Source organism: Drosophila willistoni (assembly GCF_018902025.1).
Source record: "Drosophila willistoni isolate 14030-0811.24 chromosome 2L unlocalized genomic scaffold, UCI_dwil_1.1 Seg168, whole genome shotgun sequence".
Taxonomy (NCBI): domain Eukaryota; kingdom Metazoa; phylum Arthropoda; class Insecta; order Diptera; family Drosophilidae; genus Drosophila; species Drosophila willistoni.
The window spans coordinates 7,015,312-7,043,129 of NW_025814047.1; the positions used below are offsets into that span (position 1 = coordinate 7,015,312).

At 37.0% G+C, this 27,818-nt stretch overlaps 3 protein-coding genes across 3 annotated transcripts; all 3 read left to right on the top strand.

The window, feature by feature from the left end:
- The first annotated feature begins 11,359 nt into the window (after positions 1-11,359).
- Positions 11,360-16,670, top strand: LOC6652232 (mitochondrial folate transporter/carrier). The gene is made up of 5 exons (XM_002074943.4): positions 11,360-12,181; positions 14,254-14,407; positions 14,477-14,831; positions 15,011-15,156; positions 16,275-16,670. The coding sequence occupies exons 1-5, from the start codon at positions 12,001-12,003 to the stop codon at positions 16,483-16,485; spliced, it is 1,047 nt and encodes a 348-aa protein (XP_002074979.2). The 5' UTR covers positions 11,360-12,000; the 3' UTR covers positions 16,486-16,670.
- Positions 16,671-18,494: 1,824 nt separating this feature from the next.
- LOC124459838 lies at positions 18,495-20,652 on the top strand. The gene is made up of 2 exons (XM_047009586.1): positions 18,495-19,001; positions 20,620-20,652. The coding sequence occupies exons 1-2, from the start codon at positions 18,495-18,497 to the stop codon at positions 20,650-20,652; spliced, it is 540 nt and encodes a 179-aa protein (XP_046865542.1).
- A 3,588-nt stretch (positions 20,653-24,240) lies between these two features.
- Positions 24,241-27,725, top strand: LOC6652231. Its single transcript, XM_002074942.4, has 4 exons — positions 24,241-25,866; positions 26,385-26,780; positions 26,847-26,990; positions 27,070-27,725. The coding sequence occupies exons 1-4, from the start codon at positions 24,352-24,354 to the stop codon at positions 27,181-27,183; spliced, it is 2,169 nt and encodes a 722-aa protein (XP_002074978.2). The 5' UTR covers positions 24,241-24,351; the 3' UTR covers positions 27,184-27,725.
- The last annotated feature ends 93 nt before the right edge of the window (positions 27,726-27,818 follow it).

Genomic DNA, 27,818 nt, shown 5'->3' on the forward strand with positions numbered 1-27,818 from the left:
CCGTGTTTCTTCAACTGTAAATTTAAGTGAAAAATGATAACAATGTCAAAATTGTCATGTTCAAAATATTAATAATAATAATTCTTGCCAAAGATATGCTTTATTTAAAGGATTCGCCTTGAACACATTTCGTTTGACGTCCTTTTATAAGTTTTCAATTGGGTTTAGATCTGGGGAACAAGCTGGCCATGGCATTACGTCGATCTCTTTCGTCGCAAACTACTGTTTGGCAAGTTTGACAAAATTAAAATTTTGGAATATTTGACAGAGTATTTTCAATTGAATCAGCGCGTGACTTGGCTATTTTCCACAAATTTCGAAAGCATCTAAAGTTGTCCAAATTAAAAAGCCAAATAAATCGCCAGAGTCTCTATCAGCATACCGACCTCTCTTATCCGCAGTCAGCAAATATGAGAAGGAATCATAAAGGGGGCAAATATTTTCTGAAGCTACTCGGGCCAAAAATAAATTTGGTATCAAACGAAAGAGAAAAACGAGTACGATTGCTCCTTGGCGATTTATTATGTAGTTTTTGTGTAATTGTGAAGAATAATTATGTTTTTAGCGGGATTATTAGTTTTGAGATAGTGTTGCCAGATGCCAAATTTCGGATACTCGACTAAGCGGGCATTTTGAAAAATTTGTTTTCACTAGTTGAGTTGAGTTTACAATATTTCTTTATTTTATAGAGCAGTTGAAAATACAGTATTCCTCGATTTTGTAATTCAGAGTAAAAATAATTGACTGTCAGAGCACACAACGCGTCAAATAAAACTACAGACTGGCAACACTATAATCCATAAAAATAGCGTTTGCCAACACTGAAATCTAGCTTTAGCCAATTTTTCCACTTTTCAACACTGAAATCTCGAGTAGCGTAAGTAAATATAATCAGTGTGCAATTTGTGTCTTTTCTTTCCGGGATTATGATTCGGAACTCATGCCAGCTATTTGTTGCCTAATATAAGTCGGCTAAATTTCATCCCCCTTAAAGTTCTCTTGGAATTTTTGAATTTTTCACACACTAAAGCTACGTAGTTTTATTATGAGTTGCCACATAACTGTCATATAGCTTTAAAGCTAAATTAGCTGGTTATCGATAAAACGCTAGATTCGATAGGTGATAGGTGACAATTTGATAGATTTGGCATCATGTAGGCTTTGAGTTAAAATCGCATAAAAACTCAAAGAGCTCTTGCAAGTCATTCATTCAAGTTTCTTGTCGACTTGAAAGCAACATCTCCCAACCATTTTTCCGTTTTAATTTTTTTTAAACTTCAATTTTGGTATAAACGATGGTTCAATGGTTGGATGCTTAAAAGGTGGAGCACTTTATCTGCAACTCACCATTATCCATCAATAATATTTTAAATCATAAAAATTCTGCTAAATATTGTATATTTTCTATGTTTTTTCTTACTTATTACAAATAGTTTGACGGCCAACGTCTTCCTCTTTTACCGATTGTCGAACTCTTCTAATGTGTCGGACTCTTTTGCACTTTTAATTTCCTTCCAAATTGCGATATGGTCTGGTCCTTCAAATATAATTTCAGCAAATGATTGGCAACATTTTCAGACGACGCTGTCTGTCGAAAAACAATTGTTTTTTATTCAAAGCACATTAAGTTCGCAAAATTTTTAATATTTTATAATATTATAGAAAAAACTTAGTTTGTAAATACTGAAGGCTGAAAAGCAGTTTTTGTTCTTGTCCGTTTTGAGTTCTTGGAAAGGTTTAAACAAGATTTGAAAGTCTTGCACGTGATATTTAAAAGGTTTTTTTTTTTATTAATCTCAAGAGTTTTAAAACAATTTGTAATAAACAGTTAAATTCAAGATCGTGTAGTATGTTTTAACGTTGACCTTCAAAACCTTTTTGATGAATTCAGATGGGACATTCAGATGCCCTTGAGAAAGAGGTGTTATTTGGAGGGTGCTAACCAAAAACTGTTGCTGACGGCTACAAGGACTAAAGATTGGAGGGTCAAGAAAATTCAAATGAAGATGTTGTCCCGAACTGAACATGTAGGAAGTTCCCGACTTAAAAAAAGTTCCATAAGTGAAAATATTCAACCTACGTCTAATCTCGTCTCAGCTTCAGATTTATGGCAGTGATCTCACTCTGATTTTCCAATACTCCAAGAAGTCTTAAAATTCTTATATTTGTTTGCTTGCCTCAGGTTGTGCAATTTCTTAATACTTTTTCCTTTATTCAAAATTCTTTAAAATTCTCTTAAATATATATTTATTGAATATTTTCTATGTTTTCTCTTACTTATTACTTGACTAGATATATTTAAAACATCATATGATGGTTTAAGTAGTTTGACGCCCAGCGTCTTCCTCTTTTACTGATTATCGAACTCTTCTAATGTGTCCGTGTCCTTGACACAATTAATTTATTATTTTTTGTTTACCAATCGATCCCCGCATTGAAGCTACTTCTGGCAGTATTATCTTTCTTATAATCGCGACATTTTGCTGTCGGTTTTCAGCAGCAGAAATAAAATACATATGGATACATATAAAAAGAAAGAAAATTGGGAGAATATCTCTATTTTTACTTTGATTTCTTGTTCGTTTTATGTATATTCCAGTGCCTGTATTAATGTATTTTTGCTCTAGTCGAGCTCTGCAATGCTGTTTTAAATTTTAATTTATTTTATAAATTTACTTTCTAAAAATGAGTATTAAGAATTTTTAGCAAAGAATGGAAGGGGAAGATATGGATCCATCCACTGAAACGAAGATATGATTCTGGCGAGTATTTTCATGCATGACGTGATCTTCTTTGGTGCAAAATTCAACACGGTTTTCTATAAAACAGTTTCTGGACAATTCATACTGTCACTTCGCGAACTTGCTTTTTTGTATTGTATGATATATATCTGTGGCTCCCGATGGTATAACCCAATCTAGGTACACCTTTTTTTTAAAGTAATTAGTAGATTTTCTCTCATACACCCCAAAAAAAGGGGTGAGTTGACCGCTTAAAAATTCTTCAACCGTTTTGGATGAATAAGCTCCAAGTTTTAATTTCCCGCCCGCTCTACTTAGTTATCAGGCTTGCCAAGTTGCAGATGTCATATCGCATTTTCCCACAAATATTTGATTAATAGGTTATGTTATCGATAACACTGCGATATGCAATAGCCTGACCAAATCAACAGGATTTGAAATTCTTAAATGTCATTTTATAGTTTTGGCATCAAGTAGGCCTTGAGCTAAAATTAAATAAATACTCAAAAAGCTCTTGCAAGTCCTTCATTTAAGTTTCATGCCATCTTAGAAGCAACATCCAACTTTGTTTCCAGTTTTAATTTTTTTTTTGTTTAAAAGATGGTTCAATGGTTGGGTGCTTTAAATTTTTTTTATTTTTTTTTATTTTTTGTTCTATATTTATTTGCAATCTATCCTAGAAGGATAATAAGCAAATTAAGTAAGGGGGGTTAACAATAACTTGAGGTGTAGTAGTATATATATGGGAGGAAAAGAGATAGAAAAATAAAAAAAGAGGAGATATTGGGTGGTTATGGCATGTTACAAAGATTCAAAATTTCAAAAATTTCATGTCCAGCTAAATGGGGTTCACCAGTCCTGTTCTTGCCTGAAGGGTAGGTCCAGGGGGTGACATCTTTTGAGCCGCCTTGTTTGGGTGCTGTTATCTAGCAGGGCGAGTGCCAGAATATTGTCATGCGTCTCCAACCTGGAGCAGTGTCGAGTACCGTATCTTTTAATTTCGCTGCTTACTGATGGGACGTTCAGGTCTCTGTGGATGACCGAGTTGCGAACGAATGAAGGCGCACCAACTATTCTGCGGAGCCGCTTGCTCTGGAAGCGCTGAATTATGTTCGCGTTCGCGTGCTTTAAGTGTCAAATATGTATACATAAATGTGAGGTCAACATTATATGTGTAATAGTTTATTGTACATAATATTGACTAAAATGTTTAAATTGAGGTGTAGTACATATATTTATTTTAGAATAATTGATTTCCCAACTGCCGAACGCTCTCGTAACCCGTTTATATCTTGCCCGTTCTCGACGACGACTGCCCTTCGACTCTCGACTCTCTCTCTTAGATGCCTCACACTCTCAGCTGCTACACGCCTCATCAAAATAGGGGTAATCTCAGATCAGTGTGCCCATCTCGTCTTTACATACATATGTATGTATATCAGGGGTAGGCACAAAGAGAGCCAGCTCAAACTGTCAATGTATGCGTGCGCTTGCTTGTGTACGTAAGCTGCTTTACACTGCGCGAATCGTATGTGAAGAAACGAATAAAAAAATTAAACTGCAAGTGAAAAATAATAATTCCGACCTAATTGTTGTTCAGAAACTCAACTATTTCCTTTACTTCTATATTGTTTGGATAACTTTTTATACGAAGGAGATCTTCTAAATAGCTATCAGTAAGACTATTTCGAATTGAATCTTTAATTAATTTCATTGTCGAAAATGTGGATTCGCTTATATTGTAATATACTTTTTACCCTATTGGGACAAAATATAAATAATGGCAAAATATTTTTGTTGTTGCCATGTAAGAAAGTGAAGCATTAATTTTTCTGCGTGTAGCTGCGTAACAAAGCGACATAGTACTGCTTTCGTCAAAAGTCTGTGCGACACTAGCTGTTTTTTTATGCACTCAACTTGTACTTCGTGCTCACATCGGCATGCACACAGACGGCCACACGAGCAATTGCCGAGCAAAAGTGCCCGCACGGGCTATGGGCGCCTACCTCTGATGTATATTAATTGTATATTTTGTAATAGCTATTTTAATGCTCCCACAAATTTTTGCTTCAAATGTGTTTTTCCTTATTTATTACTTGATTACTCATAAACGCCAGATGTAGGATGATGGTCCTTCTGAAGTGCCACGACCAGCGTCTTCCACTTATTCGTCAATTGTCGCACAGTTCTAATGTGTCTGTGTCCTTTACACTCTTAATCCTTTTTTCCTCTCCAATCGATCCCCACATTCTACCACCGGTCTTCTGTTGTTGGAAAACTTTACTCAAGTCCGAGTATTACTCAGGATAATTTCAGATATTTAGGACTTTGTGCTTCCGGTTCATAAGTTCCTGTTTTAGTTGTTTAGTGTCCGATATTAGTGTATGTTTTTATGAACACTCAGAAAGGTGTGTCATCCTTCAGGCTATAGCACTGGAATTTAATCTTTTTTGGACAAAGTACCCCTAATGTTTTGGAGTGTGTCACATTGTTTGGAACTACCTGCGATACCAATTGTTGGAGCTGCAATTGTTGGAACTCTATTATTGAAAAAACAAATTTTAATGAATTCTTGAAAAAGTGATGCTACTCACATTTTGTTCACAAGCATTGGAAATGAAATGTTGTAAACACATTGCATATTTATTATTAATGTATATAGGTTTCTTTGTTCTGGTCTTGCTGTTGCTCTGTGCCCAGAACTCAAGTTAAATTGTCATTATTTTCGACAGATTGTCGCTCTTTTCTAATGTGTCTGTGTCCTTTACACTTTAAATAGATCCTTTTTGATTACCAATTGATTCTTGCATTTAATGTTCTACTGGCAATCTTCTGTTTGCGATGGAATAGTTTACTAATTATGCGAGTATTATCTTTCTTATAATCGCGGTGCTCGAAAACATAATTATCATTTATCACCTAAATAGAAGTTGGCCTTCTTAAACATTCTGCTTTGGATATGAGTTTCCGATTTGCAATTTTTAGAGTCCAAAAGGGTTGTCGCTACTTTCAAACGACTGGAACTCGTTAGTTTCCAAAGTAATGTACGACTGGAACTCAGAGTTTCCTCAAGAATAAAGCCTAGACTTTGGTCACACATTATTTTATTTTATTAACACCTTTTTAACTAGTCACTTCACTTTTAACTTAAAGGCGCTGTATGGCGAGTTCCCCTCAGATTTATTTAATAAGCTCTCTAAGCCCACTAAGGATAGGCTATCCTTATAACAAAACCACGCCTGATGAGAGTTCTCATTCTTTAGTAACATTTATCCAGAAACATGTTGCTTAGGCAAAGATGCCTGCAAACTCTAGATCTGGAGATGATACATCCTAGCTGTCACCCTGCAACCGCTGCAAAGCTAGTTCCCGATTGTGGTCAGAAAGTAAAGGCTTTTTGCGAGGACTCGACCGTTGTACCCTCCTTTTTTAATGGTACGGTCTTCCCGTGTTCGGTAAAGAGCTGAGCCTTCAATTCCGGAGCACTAAGTCGAGAATCTTCGTCTACTTTTTTCTCCATTTCGGATTCTTCTCAATTGAATATTTTATGTTTTTTGTTTGTTTTATTTGGGGCGTTTTTTCATTTTTAATCTGCGGACGATGTCATCGACTGTGTTTTGGTTATTTTCGTGATTTGGCCAATTTTTTTATAAATCTTGCCCTCTTGCGATCGGTCGAAAACAGTGACTTTCAATGTCAATTACTTCGTTCCTTTTAAAGAAGTAGACGTAAAAATTTATATTTCTCAGTTAAACATAGCTTTTAATGCCTCTGCTCAATTTGATCAATATCGGATGACTATATTATAAGCTACCATACCAGTGACTTTGTTTAAAACCCTCGTTATTTCCTATGCTAAAATTGTAAGCTGTTCTTTCCTTACATTAGACTTTTAAAACGTTTTTCCACTTTGACAGCTATAGATAGGGAAATAGTAACCAACAACTTGCAAGGGTATACAACTTTGGCGCGGTCGAAGTTACCCCTAGCCCTCTGGTTATACCATACACATAGGGTGAAATGGTATATTAAAGTCGCCAAAATGTATGTAACAGGCAGAAGGAAGCTTCTCCGACCCCATAAAGTATATATATTCTTGATCAGGATCAACAGCCGAGTCGATCTAGCCATGTCCGTCCGTCCGTCCATCCGTCTGTATGAACACGCAGATCTCGGAAGCTATAAGAGCTAGAGCCACCGAATTTGGTATGTATACTCGTGTAGTATGTAAACGTATAGAGTTAATTGGAATTTTGGCCACGCCCTCTTACGCCGCCGGAATTTACATAAAACTGATTTTCTTAAGAACTATGACAGCTACCGACATTAAATTTGGTATGTAAGCTAACTTAATAGACGCGCATATATTGACTATTTCAAAATTTTGGCACGCCCACTTCCGCCCCGAAAATGAAATAAAACTGGTCTCGAAAACTAACAAAGCTAAACCAAATTTAAAATGTAGATTTTCTTAGTATGCGCGAAGGATTAGTACACTTTAATATTTTGCCACGCTCATTTCCGCCTCCATAATTTAGAAAAAATGGATTGCTAGCTGCAGTTTTTTGACCAAATTCGGCAGACCAATTAATCTTATATATTTCTACCAAACTAACTAAATTTAACTATCGAACTATATTTTATTGAAATCGGACTAGAAACGTTTAAAATATGCGTATGAACGGATTTTACTACGCGATCCATAAGGGCCTGGTGTTGACATTCTTCGACCATCAGGTCGGAAATAAAACCATTTCTTTGTGGCACGCTATTCCAACGCGGATTACGAGATTACTCAAAAAAAAAACTCCTATCTGAACTTTAGTGCATCCAATATTAGCTTTTTATCGATATTATAAAATATTTCTCATTTGGATACACATACAAGTAGCAGAGGTGAAGCTGATTCGCAAAGACGGCCAGATCGGTTTGGCTCTTTATGTTGGATAAGAACGACGATCCTGGAAGATGATAATATGTACGATAACTGTCAGCATGTGAGGTCCTAAATACCGTGGGTCATTGGACTTGGAGAGCTCATGAGTGAATTACGGGATCAGAAAAGTCCTTTTCTTCTTACCGTTTGTATATTCAACTACAAAATACTAGAAGGTTCGACTACTTTTAATGGATTTATGTCTACCCCTTTTTATTATTATATTATAATTCGTGAGAAATTTCTATCTCATTAACAGCTAAGAATGAATAAAAATTTTACCCACTTTCAAGGGTCTTAATAGCCCTCGCACAAGCATAAAAATTAGATATTCTGTAGGCATTGTTCCTCTCATGCGAAATAAATTGTTAATTTTACAACACATACGGACAAAAAGAAAGTGTAGAACGTAGCAGCAAACAAAGGCGCATTCGAGACTTCGCGAGATCTCGAAGAAAATAAAACCAACTGGGAGAAGAGTTAAGCTTGATAATGCAAATTCTAGAGGACTTTGACAGGTCGAAATCGAAATGAAAGGAACCGGATTTGCAAGTTTCAGATAAGCTGCTCGACATAATAAGCAACCAACCATTGAACCATTGTTTATATCCAAATCTCAATTTAAACAAAATTAAAACGGGAAAATGGCAGAGAAGTTTCTTCTATGAAACTAGTCATTGCCACTTTAAAGAACTTAGTAACGGTTGGACGGCTTCACAGGTGGTATCTGCAAGACAGAATGGTATATTATCACCAAACGCATTACCGGCTGCGGCAGAGAAATATTTAATGGAAATCTATTTCCAAAGAGTTGCATCAAATAAGAAAATAAGCATTGTTAATAATTATGTAATGTGCCAAACAAAAGTGTTTATTACGTTTCATTTCCAGTGCTTGTGAACAAAATGTGAATAGCATTACTTTTTCAAGAATTCACTACAACTTGTTTAAATGCATTCTCTAAATTGTAAGGGTATTGCTTATATCAATCATTCAAAAAGTGATCAAGCAGCAAATCAAGCAATAAGTGGAAGTAAAAGGGAATTTCCCAAGGCCTTACGAGTGACCTTTGAAATTTACCAATTAGATCGAGTATTTGGAACAAGACGATGATCACATTAAAAGATTAGCAACGCCGCTCAGGATCAAGATGTTTAGAAAGAAGTTAGTTAAAACTGTTTGAGAATAAATTTTTAGATCAAAGTTCTGTTGATTCGAAATTAAGTAGAATACAGGAGAGTAAGGAATGGCAGACATAACAGATGACAGATTCGGATAACCGTAAATTAAGAGACAATTTAAAAAAGATTGTAGTGCCAAAACTGGTGGGACACTAAGTACAAAAGAGCAATACTGGTGTGAAGTTCCTTCCCTTAAGAGTGTAATTAAATAACTTACTTGAAGGCAGCGAGGAGGGAAAATTTGTGACCACCATGATTTCTTTCATTGAGGCAAAGGGTCCGAAAGACACGATTCAAATCGTACAGATAATGGCAGAATACTCGCATTTGAGTAAACTTTTCCATCAACAGAATGGTGGACCGGTAAGAGTGTCAAGGATTCAGACACATTAGAACAATGCGACAATTGGCGAAGAAGTGAAAGACACTGGTCGTGTCATTACTTCAGAAGGACCATCATCAGACATCTGGCGTTTGAGTAATCAAGTAATAAATAAGGAAAAATGCATTTGTGAGAGCAATAACTTTGCTAATACAAAACATACAACTGTTATATATTTGAGATATTAAGTGCCCAACCATTAAGCCATCGTTTAAAATAAAAATTCAATTTAAAAAAATTAAAACGGAAAAATAGTAGAGACGGTGCTTCTAAGACGACAAGGAACTTGAATGAACGATTTGCACGACGATTTTATCTCTGAACCAATATTTTGAAAGATTAATGTTAATTTCAATTAAACTTCAATGACTTTTGGAGCTTACTGATCCAAAGTGGTCGCCCCGACATATATATACATATGTATATTGTATTTTGGCCCCTGAAGATTGAAAACCGAATGCCCATACCTACAGCAAAATGTCGCGATTATAAGAAAGATAATACTACCAGAAGTAGCTTGAATGCAGGGATCGATTGGCAATCAAAAAATATTAAAAGTGTCAAGGACTCGGACACATTAGAAGAGTACGACAATCACTAAAAGAGGAAGACGTTGACCCTCAAACTATTTGTAATAAGTAAGAAAAAACATAGAAAATATACAATATTTAGCAGAATTTCTATGATTTAAAATATTATTGTTGGATAATGGTGAGTTGCAGATAAAGTGCTCCACCTTTTAAGCACCCCACCATTGAGCCATCGTTTATACCAAAATTTAAGTTTAAAAAAAATTAAAACGAAAAAATGGTTGGAAGATGTTGCTTTTAAGACGACAAGAAACTTGAATGAAGGACTTGCAAGAGCTCTTTGAGTATTTATGCAATTTTAACTCAAAGCCTACTTGATGCCAGTTCTATCAAATTGTCACCTATCACCTATCGAATATAGCGTTTTATCGATAACCAGCTAATTTACCTTTAAAGCTATATGACAGTTATGTGGCAACTCAAAATAAAACTACGTAGTGGGTTAATATTTACTTAAGCTACTCGAGATTTCAGTGTTGAAAAGTGAAAAAATCGGCTAAAGCTAGATTTCAGTGTTGGCAAATGCTTTTTTTTTTGGTATTTTTTATTTTCAGCTAAATATTTTACTCTAAATTATAAAATTAAGGAATATTCCGCTGCTCTGGCAGCCGAATATTGTATTCTGAACTATATTTGTTTTCTAAAATCAAGAAATAATGTAAACTCAACAATATTTTCGATTGTTGACAATAGTGCGAACAAAAGTTTCAAAAAGCGCGCGTATTCCAGGATCCGAAATTTGGCATCTGGCAACACTATCTAAAAATTTGACAGCTTATTTTAGCCGGAAATACCTACTTTTAGCTATAAACCCGCTAGCAACTTAATTTTTCTTTTCTTAATTACACAAAAACTACATAAATCGCAAAGGCGCACCTGAGGGCGTACTCGTGGAATTTTTCTCTTTCGGTTGATACCAAATTTTGTGGAGGTGCCACCTTGAAGCAGAAAAATGTAAATCGTTTTAAAAATGTAGGCAAAAGCGATAAAAATAGCATTTATCTATCGCTAATATCAGTGCAATCGATAGTATCGATTAATTTCCTAGCTCTATCGAGTCCTTACTCGATAAAAGCGATAAATAAACACAATATATCGATGCCATCAATGGATTTGCCATAGTGATGTAAATTTCAATAAAAACATCGAATATAATAATATGTAACAAACAATGAAAACTAATACTGTTTTCAAAATTTAAAAATGTATTTTAGCTTGGAAATAAACAAATGAAACTTGTTAACATAAATGAATTGTTCAAATGAATTAAGGAAGGGTCAGTATTAAAGGTTTTATAAAGTATCGATATGTGCCTCGAGGCACTCTTAGGCGTTAAAGGTTTAAGTAAGGTTTGAAAGGGCTTTGTAAAGGCAGCTTTATTTAATTATATAATAAAATTTGATAAGTAGAACCGATGTTTTGGTGAAACATCGATACATCGCTGAACATCGACATCGACAAAAACATCGAGAAACATCGCAATGTTTTTTTACATCACAAAAAAATTTGCCATCTCTAATTATTATTACTTAATTTTCAATTGAAACCACACGTGCTGGCACGGACAATTCTGTAGTAGTGAAATAGAGAAATTAAGAAAATTTATAGGCAAAGGTGCGCTTGTTGTTAAAAGAAATGCATTTGGCGTTTAAGTTACATAATCAGCGAATGGCAAAAATAATTTGAATTGACATATTGACGAAAATCAAACAGATTTCATCAGCCAAAAGTGGGAGAGGAATAGAGACAACCCCACAGCGCATTAAAGAAAAGAAATAATAAGGCAAAATAAAAAAAACTTGTCGACAAATACAACAATAAATAAATCAAAATAAAAGAGATAGAAAATATGAGCTGGCCAACAACAAAACAAAGGCAGAAATTTGTGAATAGCAGCAGCAGCAACAAAAACGGCAAAAAGTCTGCGCCTAGAAACAAGATAAATTTAGCAAACGATTTTCTTTGATTTTGCGTTAATGTTTCTCGCACAATTTAAAACCAAAGAGTGTAAATAGAAGTAAAGAAATTAGAACAAAGAGAGAAATACGAAATACAATAAAATTGTAGCTTGAATTTCACGCACAACAAAAACAAGAAAACAGCAACAAATCCATCGAGTTAAGATAACAATAATACAACAAAGAGCAACAAAGTGTTGGAAAAAATAAAAATGAGCAAAATGAATTCTACCACTGGACCCGGAGCCGTAGCTGCTGTAGTTGCAGGAAGTCCCAAGAAATTCAATGTCTTTGCCCATCTTAAGTATGAGCATATGGTGGCGGGTGTTTCCGGCGGAGTGGCCTCTACCCTAATATTGCATCCACTGGATTTGATTAAAATCCGTTTTGCTGGTAAGTTTCAAAGTACATATACATAGAGTAAGTGAAGGGAATGCAGGGGTCTCCATCATCAGGTTTCACTGTAGCTTGACAGCACGTGCAGTTTCGAATGCTATCAGGCAAAAATTTTCCATGGAAAGTTTAGTGCAATTGCCGCCGCCCGAGTGTTTGTCGTCTGTCTGGGCGAAATGCAATACCCACCCACAATAGCGGCTACAAACTACTCCTTAATTGCTGGCACGTGGGGACTTCTATAATTTAGTTTTTTATTAGTTGTTTACTTTTTCCCCCATACGCTGTTCTGCGTCATACGTTTGTTATGGCTGCTTAATGTGAACGATAACTGGCGTAAATTTATGGATTTGTTGACAAATTCCTTTTCCCCGGCAACATTCTTTGCCCCTGTGTATTTATCTGTATTGTTCTCGATCAAAGTTTGTTATTAACAATTGTAAACTAATTGTAAGAAAACTATCAAATTTCGCCTTAGTAACCACTTTTGAGGGCAAGACAATTATCAGCTGTTTGATTCATGCTTTATCAGCTGACTCAGCAATTTGTTTATGTTTTTTCGTAGCTTATTTTGCAATTCTTTTTGTTTTTTCCCCGCATAGTTTTGTCCTCGATTTGCTTTACTTGGACAATATTTCCGTATGTTGTTTAACAAGAGTGAAGGAGAAGGAGGAGGGGAACAAGTTAACAATAACAAAAAATAAAGTAAATTCAAAGCTTGTTTTTTGTTAATTCATTCGATTGTTTTTGTTGTCGTTAAGCTTCAGCGTAAAAGTCAATAACAACAACAAAATTAAGTTGTTTATGCGAAATGGCACAAGCAAAAAGAAGAAGAAAAATCACACCACACATTTTCGGGCTGATAAAAGGTCTAAAATAAATAATACAGCCATTTTGCTTGCTACTTGGTTAACTGGCTAAGCAGCGCCCCCAATGACCATAAAATTTGGCATCTTCTACTGGAGGGAACAGCTGTTTTCTTTGCTTCTCTCCCAGTCTTTTCGCTTTTTGTTTCTTGGAACTTGCGCAAGGTCTTTTGGCTGACGCATTTTCGTTTAGAAACTTGTTTTCGTTCGTTGTTGGCATTCTCCTCTCCCTGAGGTTGTTGTTGTTGCCTCACGTGACCAACAAAATGTTGTTGTTGACCAGCAGAACGTCGACTGTACATTTTGCGTGCATGTGTGTAACGGCAACTTTCAGTGCCGCGTCGCCCCCAAACTGGTTCCATTTGTAAGCTCATTCACTTGTTGCCAAGCGCGCAAACTCAAGTGCTGACTCATATCATGTATCCACAGAAATATCCCATCGTATTGCCATTAAAAAGGTATATTGATAAGTCTAGATCACTTGGCTAAAATGGTAGTGATGAAAGCAGTCGCTATAATAATAGGCCATAATATAAAAGCAAGGCATAACCACAATTAACCCCGCTTGCCTGCCCGCGCTCCCCTTTAGTTTGTGTTATCAGTTTCTGCGTTAAATAACGAATTCTGATCGATGCAATGAGTTCACTTTTGATACCCCTCACCCTCTCTCCATATAGACGTTGTTTTGCCTGGAATTGAACTTTACTCAAGGTGAACTAAAAATAAGTTTTGCTTGGGAAAAATATGAAAAAAGAAAAGAAAAAAGTTTTATAACAACATCTAGAGACGAGCCCCTCTTTTTCTAGAATTTAGAGCTGTTGTCAGGCCAGGCAATTATTATTTGCTCTGATACACTTATAAATAGATGCTAATGGCCCAGCAAAGACTAGAGAGCTAGATGTTTCGTTGTTGTCTTATCGCATCCGTTGGCAATTAACGCTATCTGTTTTCGTGTTTTTTTGACATGTTTTTTTTTTTTTTGGCGAAAACAACTCTAGCCAGGGCCTGGATGGAGTCAACAACTGATTCGATTCGCCGTACAGTTGTCGAGGTGATATCTGAATAAGCAAATTGTGGAGATGACGTAGACCCAGACAAACCCAAACAATCAACCCAACCCTTTTTCTTCATTTCTCTCATATGACTTGGCAAGGCCAACTAGTCTAGACATAGTTATTAATTTTAATAATCAATTTTTATTTTTAGTTAATGATGGACGCACAGCTGCAGTGCCGCAATATCGAGGCCTGGGCAGCGCCTTCACCACTATCTTTCGTCAAGAGGGTTTCCGTGGTCTCTACAAAGGCGTCACGCCCAATGTTTGGGGCTCGGGCTCCTCATGGGGACTTTACTTCATGTTGTAAGTACTAGGAATTAAGTTAAATTTATGAATTAATGTATTAATAGATTTATTTCTCTTAATCTTTAGCTATAATACCATCAAGACGTTTATTCAGGGTGGTAATACGACCATGCCCTTGGGTCCTACTATGCATATGCTGGCTGCTGCTGAGTCTGGTGCCCTAACGTTGCTCCTAACTAATCCCATTTGGGTGGTGAAAACGCGTTTGTGCCTGCAGTGCGATGCAACTTCGAGTGCTGAATATCGTGGCATGATCCATGCCCTGGCCCAAATCTACAAAGAGGAGGGTATTCGGGGTCTATACAGAGGCTTTGTTCCCGGCATGTTGGGTGTCTCCCATGGAGCCATACAATTCATGACCTACGAGGAATTGAAGAATGCTTACAATGATTACCGCAAGCTGCCCATCGATACCAAGCTGGTGAGTGGGTGTAGCCAAAAACGAATCACATGACCAACGCGCGTGGCTATATATATGATATTTGCATATATCCGGCCGTATCTGGTTGGCGGTGACGTCGGTGTGGCGTGGGATTTGGCACTTGTTCAACATTATTTCTCTAACCGAATTTCAAATTTTGTTTCCCTCGCTCTCTTTAGGCTACTACAGAATATTTGGCCTTTGCCGCTATATCCAAATTGATAGCTGCCGCGGCCACTTATCCGTATCAGGTGGTACGCGCCCGTCTGCAGGATCATCATCATCGCTACAATGGCACCTGGGACTGCATCAAACAGACTTGGAGGTACGAACGTATGAGAGGTTTCTATAAGGGCTTGGTTCCCTATTTGGTCCACGTCACGCCCAACATTTGCATGGTCATGCTCATATGGGAGAAACTGACCAGTTAGAGGAAGTCCAAAATGCAGAATAGTATTAACCAGATGAATCTGCGGCAGAATTTAAGCACCTAGAATACATGAATCTATCTATCAATCAATTTATTCTATATAGTTTTCGACCCTCTATTTTTTTTAAACATACAAAAAAGAAAACATAGTATAAGTCTATCAGCAAGAAAATGACAAAAGAAAACCAACATTATCTTATGAATTATTGTTACAAGTTCGATGGATTTGACTAGTTTTGTTTTAATTATAATATTTAAATTAAGTGTATTCCATATATATGTGTATATCTAAACTTGAAAGTGATTGTTGTGATAGCTGCACTAGCAATTGCAAAAGTTATGAAATCTAATTTCAAAGATGCATTTCTTCATTAACAAACGAAAACAACAAAAACAAAAAACACGCACACAACATTTAGTTTATAGTTTAGTTAAATTATTTATTTAATAATGAAATTGTTACACAAAACAATAAGAAAAGAAAAAAATTTCATTTTGGCAAAAAGATTCTTCATAATTTTGCATATGGTTTTATAATTTTTATAAACTTGACATACAATATTTATGTAAATAAGCATAAAAGTAAATCAAATCGCATTGTGAACAAATACGAAAAACCAAGCAAAAAACAAATGAAACAAGTGACAGCAAATTGAATCCTAACAAAAAAGAAAAGAGAATTACTTAATTACAATTATGCTTAACTATTAAAATGCCAGGAAGGCAAAAACAAGAAAGAAAGAAAAAACTATCTTAAAGTCTCCGCTTGCAAGACGAGTCTTTTCATTTACACCTTTACCAACAAAAAACCAAAATCAAAAACGAAACGGGCCAAAAGGGCAGCTTCCTCACTCACCTATTTGTTGTGTTGTAAGTAGTTCCCTTTTCCCCCTTTTCCAAAATTCTGCAGAATCTCTTTGCTAATCTGAAACGTCGTCGTCGTAAGTCTCGTAATGGTAGTTTTCCTCGTACAGAATTGTATTAATTGCCTTCTTCTTTTGCTTTGCTTGCAGGTTTGAGGGCATGCCCGGCTTCTATAAGGGATTGCAAGCCAGTCTTGTGCGTGTGGTCCCAGCCTGTATGATCACATTTCTGGTTTACGAGAACGTATCGCATTTCATGCTGGCGCGACGAAAGGACGCCTCTCAAATTAAAAACCAAGCCACTCAATCTGGTCTGGACAAAAATCAGCAATTAGAGCCACCAAAGCCGACTAAAAATTAAGGAAATTTCCGTGTTTATAAATAGTTATTAAGATTCGATTCGATAGTCAACTCCAAACATATGCAAAGTGTATATATTTTCTACCTCTGAACACATACCTTGTAAAATTTTCGATAATGCTGAGCATTGGTCATGTTTTACACTAAATGATAAATTAATATAAGGTTTTTAGTTCCTTGATCAAATTATTAGACGTTACATTTGAAAGTTGATAATTTTACCAGTGATATATCTCAAGATATAATGTTGTTTATAAACGGCTTACTTTTCGATTCCAACTTATTGAAAAAGATTAAGTTGGAAATTGTTTAAAATTCTTAATCGGATCTGTGTACAAGTACAACCCGTGAGGAATAATCGTAGTTTAAATTATCATTTGTAAATAACTTCTTTTAAAGAATAAACTAAAAAACTGTTGAACAAAAAAAATAACTTTGTATTGATTGATAACTTTGGTATATATTTAATTTCAACTGATCACTTCAATTAAAGTTTTGTTTTTTTTAATGTGGGTTACTGTGTAGTGCGACTAGTTTCGATATTTTTTCTAGAAATTTGAGACTCTGGAAGTTATTTGTGATTGCAGTTAAGAGACCAAAATTTTCAGTTTTAAATTATATTACAAAACGTTTAGTTAGTTCAATTTCAAATTTGCCACATTTTAAAAACTTCCTTTTTGGATATGTTATGTTGGATATGATTTTGGTAAGATTTTTAAAAAACAAATAATTTGCGTTTTTAAATCGTCTAACATTCAGATTAATTAACTGGTAACATTATTTTTCAAATTAACTTATTTTCTTATATTTCAATTTTACTTTTCGTTTTAGTACTAATTTCTTACTTAACGTCAATTTGACCGATAGCTCTTCTTTCTTTATTTAATTAAATAAAAAATTTTTTTTTTATTATTTTGTTTAATTACTTTATTTTAAAGTTATAAAACTTTTATTTGAAATGCGAAAGGACTAGCAAAAATACATAAAATTATGTTCAATTTATTCACCACTCACAACGACGAACTGCAATCGACGCGGCGAATCCCACTTGCCACGGCGAATTCAACTCGCAAGGGCGAATTGTTTTTTTAACTGTCAGTTTTCAAAAAAACCTTTTGGCGTTAAGACGTTATCGCGCCGCGTTTGTTCGTTGTCGATCTTTGTTATTATATCTCGTCCACATATGTTATTGTTGGTTTTTACGTATTTTTGCGTGTTAAGACTCCACTCCATATAAATGTACATATACGTGTGTGAATTGAATTCTCATGCTGAAAGGCAACAACAACAATATACAAACCATTTAAAACTTATGCAATAAATAAGCTTGAAGCTCTGTGACAAAGTGCTCTACATATCTTTCGCTTTTGGCTTTAGAGGGTTTAATGCAAAACCAGTTTAATTCGCGTCCGAAAAAGTGCATTGGGCAAAAACAAGAGTTCAATAAACCTGTCCGGAGAGCTAGATAACCTTTTGGTTCACCATAAAAATTCCAAAAACCGAATTGCGCAGGAATTTTTGAAATCTAGCCAAATTGCACAAAATACGGATTCGGTTCAAGTGCATAGACAAAGCTTTAATTGCCGTTTCGAATTGAGCTAAAGCGCGTGCAATAAATACCGCACAAAAAGAGGGTGATAATGATAAATGTGAAGAAAAACCACATGTTGCCGATTGGCATATGAATAAACTGAACAAAAGTTTACGTACATACAAACATACAGGCAAACAGAAACTCTTCGAGAAAACAAAACACACAGCCAAAATTAGATAAAACCCGTGCGAATGACCTTGAGTGGAACTGTTAAAGTTGAAGCTGCGGGTGAAGGAGGCTGCCGGAGAGAGAGGAGTCTCAGCTGGTAGTTGTGGGAGTGTGATAAACAGAGCGACCAACAATCTCTAGTCGAAGCCATTTGTCAAAGTCGAAAGAGCAACAAACTCCGTAGCAAACTCGCATACATATATAGTGTTTGTTGTGTCTGGTCTTAGGTTCCGGAGTTCGGTGAGTGCATGGCAACTAGCGTCATTTCGAGCGTGGTCTCAACCTCCGTCGGACGCCGAAATATCTGTGCTGAGTTTGCCACGCCATCGCTGACACAATCGAAATCCAAATCGGTGAGCAATTTAGGTGAGCCAAGCACCTGTGCCTGCCTTCGCTGTCAGTATCTGACCAATAAGGTCAGAAGGTCACAGTCCACCCACTGCTCATCTGACGACACGTTGCCCGTGGAACACAAACATCAGCCCTTGAGTGCCATTTCCCTGGGCGCCCTCAGTGCCAAAGAGTCACCCATATTCATTCGACGACAGCAACTTCAGTTGCCTGTCCCCGCCTCCTCCTCCCAATCCTCCTGCTCGTCGCAATTCTCCCTGCGCAGTGTCAATCCTCAACCAGAACTCGATCTCAGTGCCATCGAGGCGCTTATAACGGAAACAGAGGAAATCCCCAAAATGCCCGCATCTTCCCCACGTAACAACATGGATATCAATAGGAATAATGGCTATCTTCAAAATGGAGTAAGTAAAATGATTTCTCCCTTCCCAGTTACATATACATACATATTTGTATATGTAAGTGTGTTTATAAACAGCAAAGCAGCTGGAAATGTAAATCAAGCACACCTGCCTAGAATTTTCACAACGTCAAGAGGTGGGGGTTTTCCAGGTATTAACAACCAGGGGAAAAAGTCAATCAAATTACTACATTAAACAATACACAATGCCCTTAATAAGATTCGATTTTAGTAGAATCAGAAGGCATAACAATTTATGCATAAATAAACGAATAAGGTCTGATTGATATCGTATAATATCATTTCTGGCAAGCAAAAAGACATATCAAGTTTGTTTGTTAATCAACTTGAATATTCAATTTGTTTAAAAATAATTATATGCAATTTTAGATTAGTTTGAATTCATCTAGAATATGAATTCATAACATAAGGCCTGAAACATTTTCAACAAAATGAGATCATTGCACATTAATTGTTTACATTACGCAAAAAAATCTCTTGCATCAACAATTTTTTTGTAATTTAATCATTATTTTGATCATGTGGCACGACATTTGTAGCCAATCATTTTAAAATGATTTCCAATTGGCCATCTATTAATTGAATTCAAATGAAAAATTGCTTTATTCAGTTTCCTACAAGAGATTTTTATCGGGTATTCATTTCATTAATGAAATCACTCAATATTTTAAGATCAGATTTTGATTTTGTTTCACATTACAAGGAATGCAGTCAATAGTCCTTCTCGTATCATCTGGGAATGTTTCTTTTCTGCTAATATATATTTAGTTTCATAACTTAAACTTTAGTTTCATTTACACAAAAAGCCTAATTAGTTGTGTTTTTAAGACAAACAGGTAGAAACTAATTTAAATCAAACCTCAAAATGTAGCAACTAAAATGCATTATAGAGTACTCAGACTTCGTCAAGTCAGTCATAGCTTACGATATCTTGAATAGTTCATCTCTAACTTTGATATTGACAAATTAAATGTGAAATTAAGTGCCGAATCGACCCCTGTCGCTACTGACTATAATAAAGCCCCTTGTTATGGCCATCGACAAATTTCACTCTCCATGTGATTCGAGTGAGTGGGTGTGGTTGGTTGGATACTTAAACGATTGTTAGCTAGATATACATTCCATGCGTCTGTCCCTTGGTGTGGATACACACTTGTGGGTGTATTTTGGCGCTAGCTACCCGTTCTGTGGACACCAGAGACACGTTTTGAGGTCAAACAAGCGAAAGTGAATGAATGAAGAAGATAGAGAGACTCAAGCCCTATTTTAAATGCATGCCATACAAATTGTTGTCGTTCGTCGTCAATATATTGATGAATCACTAAAAATACATTACACAAGGTCTCATGGCTGCAATTCGAGGACAATCTAATCATTTCACACAAATTTCAGCTATTTCTTTTTTTCTGTTTTGGGCGCTGATGACTTTTCAAAATGATAAGATAGAGAAAAAGCAAAGTGTAGCGGAGTTTGCTTAGTTCATTGAGCGTTTACTATAAATATATGTACATAAATACCTATGAATACATAGTACGAATGTACGTACATACATATATGGTGGATCGAACTATAGAGTATGCTTTAATATAATCTCCGTTCAGACTTTGCCGGAGACACTCTATTCGCATCGCTGATTAAGACAATGCACTTTGGGTTTATTTTGCTGTTTAAATTAACATGACAATTGCATATGACTGATAATTGTATATATAATCCACATAATACCACGAGTCAGATGAAGAAATCTCTGAATTTACACATACATTTGCATAGCATGCAAGGTCACAAGTGTCATGTATTACCTGATTAATATATACAAACATATATATATAAAATAGATATAGTTGCGATACCCTAAAAGTGACTGCAATGAGATTAGATAAGGCTAAAGGGAAATAATGCTGAGCCAGCCAAAAAGTATGCTATATAAAATGAAATTCAACCTAAACCAAATCCGCCCACAACGAAATCCGTTTCAATCCATTTTAAATCTATCCAAGTGTTGCTATAAATTTAAAAAACTTTTCGTGCCACATGCACACAATCGGAACGTGTTTTAGAACCAACTCCATCAGGTGATGGTTCGTCTCACATTTGTATCCGTACGTATCCTTTCAGGCTTTTTGTTTTCAAACGGGGTCGTTTGTTGTAATTGCAAACGTTTACAGGAAATATTCTCGCCATGCTCTTTAGGCCCACTTTCTTTTTGTATCTAGACCATTGCGTGCAAACATTTGTTGGCACAAAAGAACCCTTTCACATCCAAGACTCCGAACGTGTGCGTGTGTGTGTGTATGAGGCTGGGAGAAAAGTGAATTTGTAATGGTATACATTAAAATCGAGAACAAGGATTTTCACTCGTATTTGGAGTCCAACAGGAAATAGTTGAGCTTATACCGTAAACTCTTTAATATAAATTGGAAGTCAAATAGCTTTTAAGGCTTTTACAACTAAAGTTGTAAGCATAAATAAATTTAATAATAGATCAAGTCTGAAATTACATTAATCTCAATTTTCGAATTTGAACCTTTAAGTAATTATATCAGTGTGTATGTGGTAAGGTAAAGGCTATAATATAATAATCATGTTGAAAGTCTAATTCAATGCCAAATTAATGGTATTTTCAAATGAATCATGATACCAAAAGGCAATAAAGTTATAAAACAAAGCATGGTTTATATTAGATTAGTTTGTGTTTTTTTTACTTCAAATATTTTTTCTGAAATATCAACTCAGATGACCTCAGGTCATTTCTCTTCAATATTTATTAATTCAAAGCAACAAATTAATTATTTCTAGACCTTTTGAAATGTTTTACATTTTTTTAGATAAAGGTTTATTAGGCATTCTTTTGACTGAAAAGGTGTTTTTGAAAATTTTGTTGGTTCTTGTCTTCTTACATTTGAAATTGGATTTAAATTTATATTTTTAAGTTTTGTTCATCATAGCAAATATGACTATTGATATTGATATTGAACGAAAGAATTAATTCATAAGGTTGCGCCGGTTATTACTGAGATACTTATACTTGACGGTTTCAAAGATTGGGATTTATTTTACTTCGGACTTAATTACTTGTCTCAAAAGTCCTAGTTATTCTGAAAAAGTAAACATCATAACTTTGTTTTGTTATTTATCTGCAGGAGAACCTCGATTATCTCGTTCTCACTTATTTGAGAACGATTTAAAAATTTTCCACCAAACATGGACAATCTGGGGACCAAGGAATAGAGTAAGGCAAAAAGCATTCGCTTTTGTTTCCGTTTATCGGCGCATCCTCTCTCCCCAAATTACTTCTGTTCCTAGAGGTTCAAAGTACTGTTAAAATCTCGAATCCATAAAGATATAATCATTTATCCACTTGATTTTATAATTAACTAATTGGAGTTGACTTTGTCAACTATTATTTTTACCATCTCACGGCTTCGCCTACAGTCTCTTGTAGAGTCGAAACTCGGATCCCAAAGTTGCAAATCTCTAGGAACTCCAGTTTCGTTCGCTACAGCAATTGGTGGTGGACAGATTCCTACCGACCCGGCAAGTCCTAAACTAAAATAACGAGGTAATCATGTCTTATTCGATCTTTACTGCTAACACACTCGTAGTTAACTTCCAACTGAGTTAACTCCGCCAAAGATTGAAACTCTCGTCTCTTTTTTGAACAGGATGTTACTATAATTTTTGAAAGTTATTATAGATCATTTCGCTAACAGTCAAATTCGTTAACAGTTTTGGGCCAAGTTAATAAAGTAAAGTATTTTCTCGTTGGACTATCCTTTGATGACAATATGCATTACCGCTGTCTTTCAACACCTGATCAAGATTGAGGTGGTCCAAGGTGTAATCTTCTCTCTGTTGAGCTTGGTTTTTAATAAAGACATTCAAAGCTTGCTCTAAAATGAGTAAAGGGTGTGTTTATGGGCTGATATGGTATACCACCATAAAGAAAATAAAAGCTTTAATTTAACTGTCTTATGATTAAACTGGCTCAATTCGAGATGCGCTATCTCGATTTATTCTTAAAGAACGTCTTTGTATATTTAAAAAATGAACTGATTTGTTGTTTTACTCAAATCAAACACAAAAAAAAATAAAGGCAGTTGTTATAGAATTCATGTGTTGAGGAGGAATTGCAGTACACAAGTGTCGATTACAAAAGTTTTGCATTTTGATTTCACCGCAAAAACCTCCAACTAAACAAAATTGCATAATAATTATTTAGATTGATCGCATTAGTGAAATAACAACAATTCTAACTTCCGTATGTACGTATGTTGGCTATAAATATTTAACTTGGAGACAACCAACCTAGATTTGAGGTAATCTTATATTTTTCTTTCCTCCTCTCTCTCTCCCTTGCGCATTTTTAATCATTCACTCACTCGCTCTTTAAGTCACTCTAGTTGGATTGTGGCTAATGTTAACCACGTTTTGTAATAAACGTAATTCTATATAGTCACGTAGAGACGACATAGGCAAACCGCCCACTGAACCACCTCATTCATGTCTTCCACTTTGAAGCTTTTGGGGCAAGTTTGAGATGCGTCAAATCCTCAGTTTAAAGGAAGCCAGTGAAATGCGTGTCAAACAGCTTTTGCAGCTTGAATGGCTTTTCATGGACTGAGACTGATTGTGAGACTGAAACTTGGACTGGGACAGGGGCAGGTCATTCAGATGCTACAAATAAAGAGATGCATAGATGTGCCGCTCGATTGGTCGCACATTACCTCGGACACAGGTTATCAATTGCATAGGTAGTGTATCCATAACTAACGTAACCTTGATCCTATTGACAAAGTCGATTGATTACGAGAGCAGGGCCAATAAAATACAATTCAGCTGCATTCTTAGTCGGGGCTTGGTCAAGAAACAGACACTGGCCACAGATTGTGGTCGAAGATTGCTTGATAAGGGACTGTCTTGGACTCGAACGGGGCAGTCAAAAGCCAACGCCGCCGACGTCTTTGGTCTTCTCACGTTTATTTCGCAATATTAATTGCGAGCCAGTGTTGGTAAGTGCATACAGAGCTTGTAACTGTAATGCAATACCCTACCCATTTGGATTTACCGCAGACCCACGTCCCACCGATGCTCTCCATGGATGGTGGGTGGTGGGTAGTGGGTAGTGTGGAAGGGGGAGGGGGTTAAGTTATAAAAGCCTAGACGTCAACATTTTAGATTTCAGTGCGCGTTCGTTTTCATTGCATTGCGGTTGCTGCATATTTCGAATTTAATTCGCTGGGAGAGCAGGATAACTGTAGCTTCCTATAGCCAAATGGAAGCCCTATAGCCCCAACCGCACCCTGTATTCCCTTTGACAAAAAACCGACGATATGCAAAACGCTGAAAAAGTAACCAAAACCACAGAGAAAGAGGAACTAGAGGAAAACTTAGAAGAAGATTCAGAACGAGTGCCTAGCCAAGAAATCTCTCCGCCCAGAGACAAGGGGGAGGAAGTGAAGACCCGTTCACGCTTTTCGTCGGCCTTTCGCAGTCTTTCGAAGAGCAAACCCAAGAAGGATAAAGAACGCTTGGAACGTGATAAGAGCAAAGAGAAGGGCTACAAAAGCAGTGACGGCATTGAGGATCTTGCTGGCATAGAGCCAAAAGAGAAAAAGAAAAGCCTAACCCGTCGTTTACTCTTGGGCAGTTTGCGTAAATCGGCCAGAGTGCGGCCACACAGTCTGGCCACCAGCGATGATATTAGCCTGGGCACAGCGGGCACTCTCTCTCCGACACCATCCACCAGCAGTAGCACATTGCAGATAACTATAAGTGGCAAGAAAATTGAGCCACTTGGCAAGACAGTTGGCAGCAAGAATCAGAGTCGCAGCTCAGCAGCCAGCGAAACGGAAACCACTGGGGATTACCTGACACCTGAAGCGATAGCAGAGGAGGGCAAGGTGAGTGGGAGTAGTGGAAAGCTGAAGAAGAAGAAGGCGGCGACAAAGGTGACAACAAAAGACACAACGAACACGACGACAAAGACGACAACAACGACGAGCACCACCAAGCTAATTGTGGCCAAGAAGAGGCAACCGCTGTCAGCCACGGCCGGCGAAGAGAAAATCGTTATCACCGAGAGCATACGAGACACGCCACCTCGAGAGCGAGCACCAGCCAAGCCGAGTCGCGTCAATCAGTCGCAGTCGCAATCGCAGTCCCAGTCACAGTCGCCAGTTCAGTCTTCACTAGGCACTGGGGCAGTACGCAAGTCCAGCGGTAGCAGCAAATCGAGCAAGTCCAGCAAGAAGCTGGAATTGATGCAACAGCAGCAGCAACGTGGTCATCGAGTCATCCCTACAAGACCAGCGACATTAACAGTGGCCAATCCGGTGACACCAGATCAGGCTCTAGAGCCATTAGCACCCTCATATCCTCCCCCACCTCTGCCAGCACTAGACGAACAGCCAGGAGACGGCAGCGGTGACGCCAACGTCGGCGACGGTGACTTGGACGGCATATCTTCGGCAGAAAGTGTCCAGACGCATCACCAAAGCATTCCCGTGGTTCGTTTCGCTGTTGGTAGTGCAGTGCGAAGTCCTCTCAGTGCCTACGAAGAAGCCTTGGCTGCTGCAGCCGCTCAACAGCCTAGTTCTGGGGAAGAGCCAAGCGATTCCAGCCTCAGAAAAAGACTCAACTTTGCCCAACAACAACAGCATCTTCTCTTGGGAGATCACGATAGTATAGAAGGTAGACGGGAGACATTGCGCTATCAGTCAGTAGCCAGCGAATATCAGGTCTCCGGCTCTTCTGAGGATAGTACTGACGACAAGGAAAAAGAACCACAGCAGGAGCTGCAACAATCCATGCCGGCCTTTGGTGACCTGACAATGGAAATGGAACCGGTAAGGTGTTGCCTCCAAGTGTTTACCTCGCTCTAACAGCGAAGCCGCAAAAGTGTCATGTCGTGTCGACGGGGTGGGGCCCAATCATCTTACCACCCCTCGTTGTGTGCGTTGTATGTCAGTCATTCAACTAGGTAGCGAATGGCGTTTAAAAGGGAAAATTTAATTGGTCCAAGTGCCGCAAAGACTGAATAATACAAAATCCTTAGCTTAGCAATCTATAATCAAGATTATCACATACTTACAGCTTGAGAGTACCGGAAATGGAAATTTACTTAAGAGTTTTTCATATAAACAAAGTGTGAGACTGTACTTGATTTCCTGCGATTATTTTCCCCAGTTGCTTTCGAATGCAAAATTAGTTGACAGGAAAATTTTAGTCTATTGTAGTAGGGATATCCTAATCGAAAACTACTTTAACCAAATTGGTTCGCCAATATTACTTATCAATAAACGATCTGAAAGGATCTTCACTTTATTTCAATTCTAATTAACAATATTTTGGTTATGTCTTTCAGGCCATCATGACTTCCACCAGCGACAAACGAGAACATTTATACAAAATTCTAGTCATTGGTGAATTAGGAACTGGCAAGACGTCGTTCATTAAGCGTTATGTCCATCAGTTTTTTAGCCAAAATTATCGAGCCACCATTGGTGTGGATTTCGCCTTGAAAGTCCTTCACTGGGATGCCAATACGATAGTGCGTCTGCAGCTCTGGGATATTGCCGGACAGGAGAGATTTGGCAATATGACGCGAGTCTACTACAAGGAGGCAGTGGGAGCTTTCATTGTCTTTGATGTGACACGAAGTGGCACCTTTGATTGTGTAAGCAAATGGAAAGAGGATTTGGATTCCAAAGTACAGCTGCCTGACGGAAGTGCCATACCCTGCATATTGCTGGCAAATAAGGTGAGAGAGAGCTCTAGTGAGCACAAAAAATAGGAAAGAAATTAATTTGTCCTGTTTCCCCTGCAGTGCGATCAAGAGAAGCAGGGTATAGTCACGCAGCCAGAAAAAATGGATGAGTATGTGAGGGAAAATGGTTTTGCCGGCTGGTTTGAGACATCTGCCAAGGAGAATATCAACATTGATGAGGCGGCTCGTGCCCTGGTGAATAAAGTAAGCAGTTGCATATTGAGCCTCTTAACTTTAAATTTAATTGAAAATTAATTGTTTTTGTTTTCCCCTTGTTACTTAGATACTAATCAATGATAAATTAATTACTGCCGACTTGGATGATGGAGATAAATTCAATTTGAGCAGCTCCAATGATCCAAATGGCCAGGAGGCCAAGAACAAGTGTTCCTGCTGACCAATGAGCCGAGTCTAACCAACTGCATGGCCCTATTAGCCTTCATACCAAATTCCCAGTCTGAGAGCATGTACACATTGATGCCTTAAGATGATTTTTTATGTAATATTTGTCTAAGACTTAGCATTCATCCCCCTGCCATCCGTCATCTACGTTTTTAAGATCATCGTCAGCTTATCAGGAGCAGTGCGTGAATTTATGAGTCCCTTGTGGACCCACGCCTACATAAACTTATCTCATGCTATTCCCACATATGCATATACATATTATAATCAGAGGTCCATCTGAGACCCCGTTCTTATTCCACATTTTTAATATTTGTATGGGAATCCGAATGGCGTTCGTGTAGTTTATTTTTTGTTTGTTTTTTATTTGCTTTGGTAGGCGCGATGAGATTGTTTTTTTATCTTAGATATCTTTACACACACACACACACACACATGCATACACATACACACATTGCCATCTTTATTTGCATTTAGATAAAAATGTACGTACTTTTTATGCAATATAAAAAAAATAAAGTTTTTAATTGTAGTTAAGTCAAGGTGGTGAATGTTTTATTGTCAGCTTATAATTGAAAGAGAGGTAAACCCAATAAAAATTGTAATTTCAGTTTAAGTTAGGATACATAC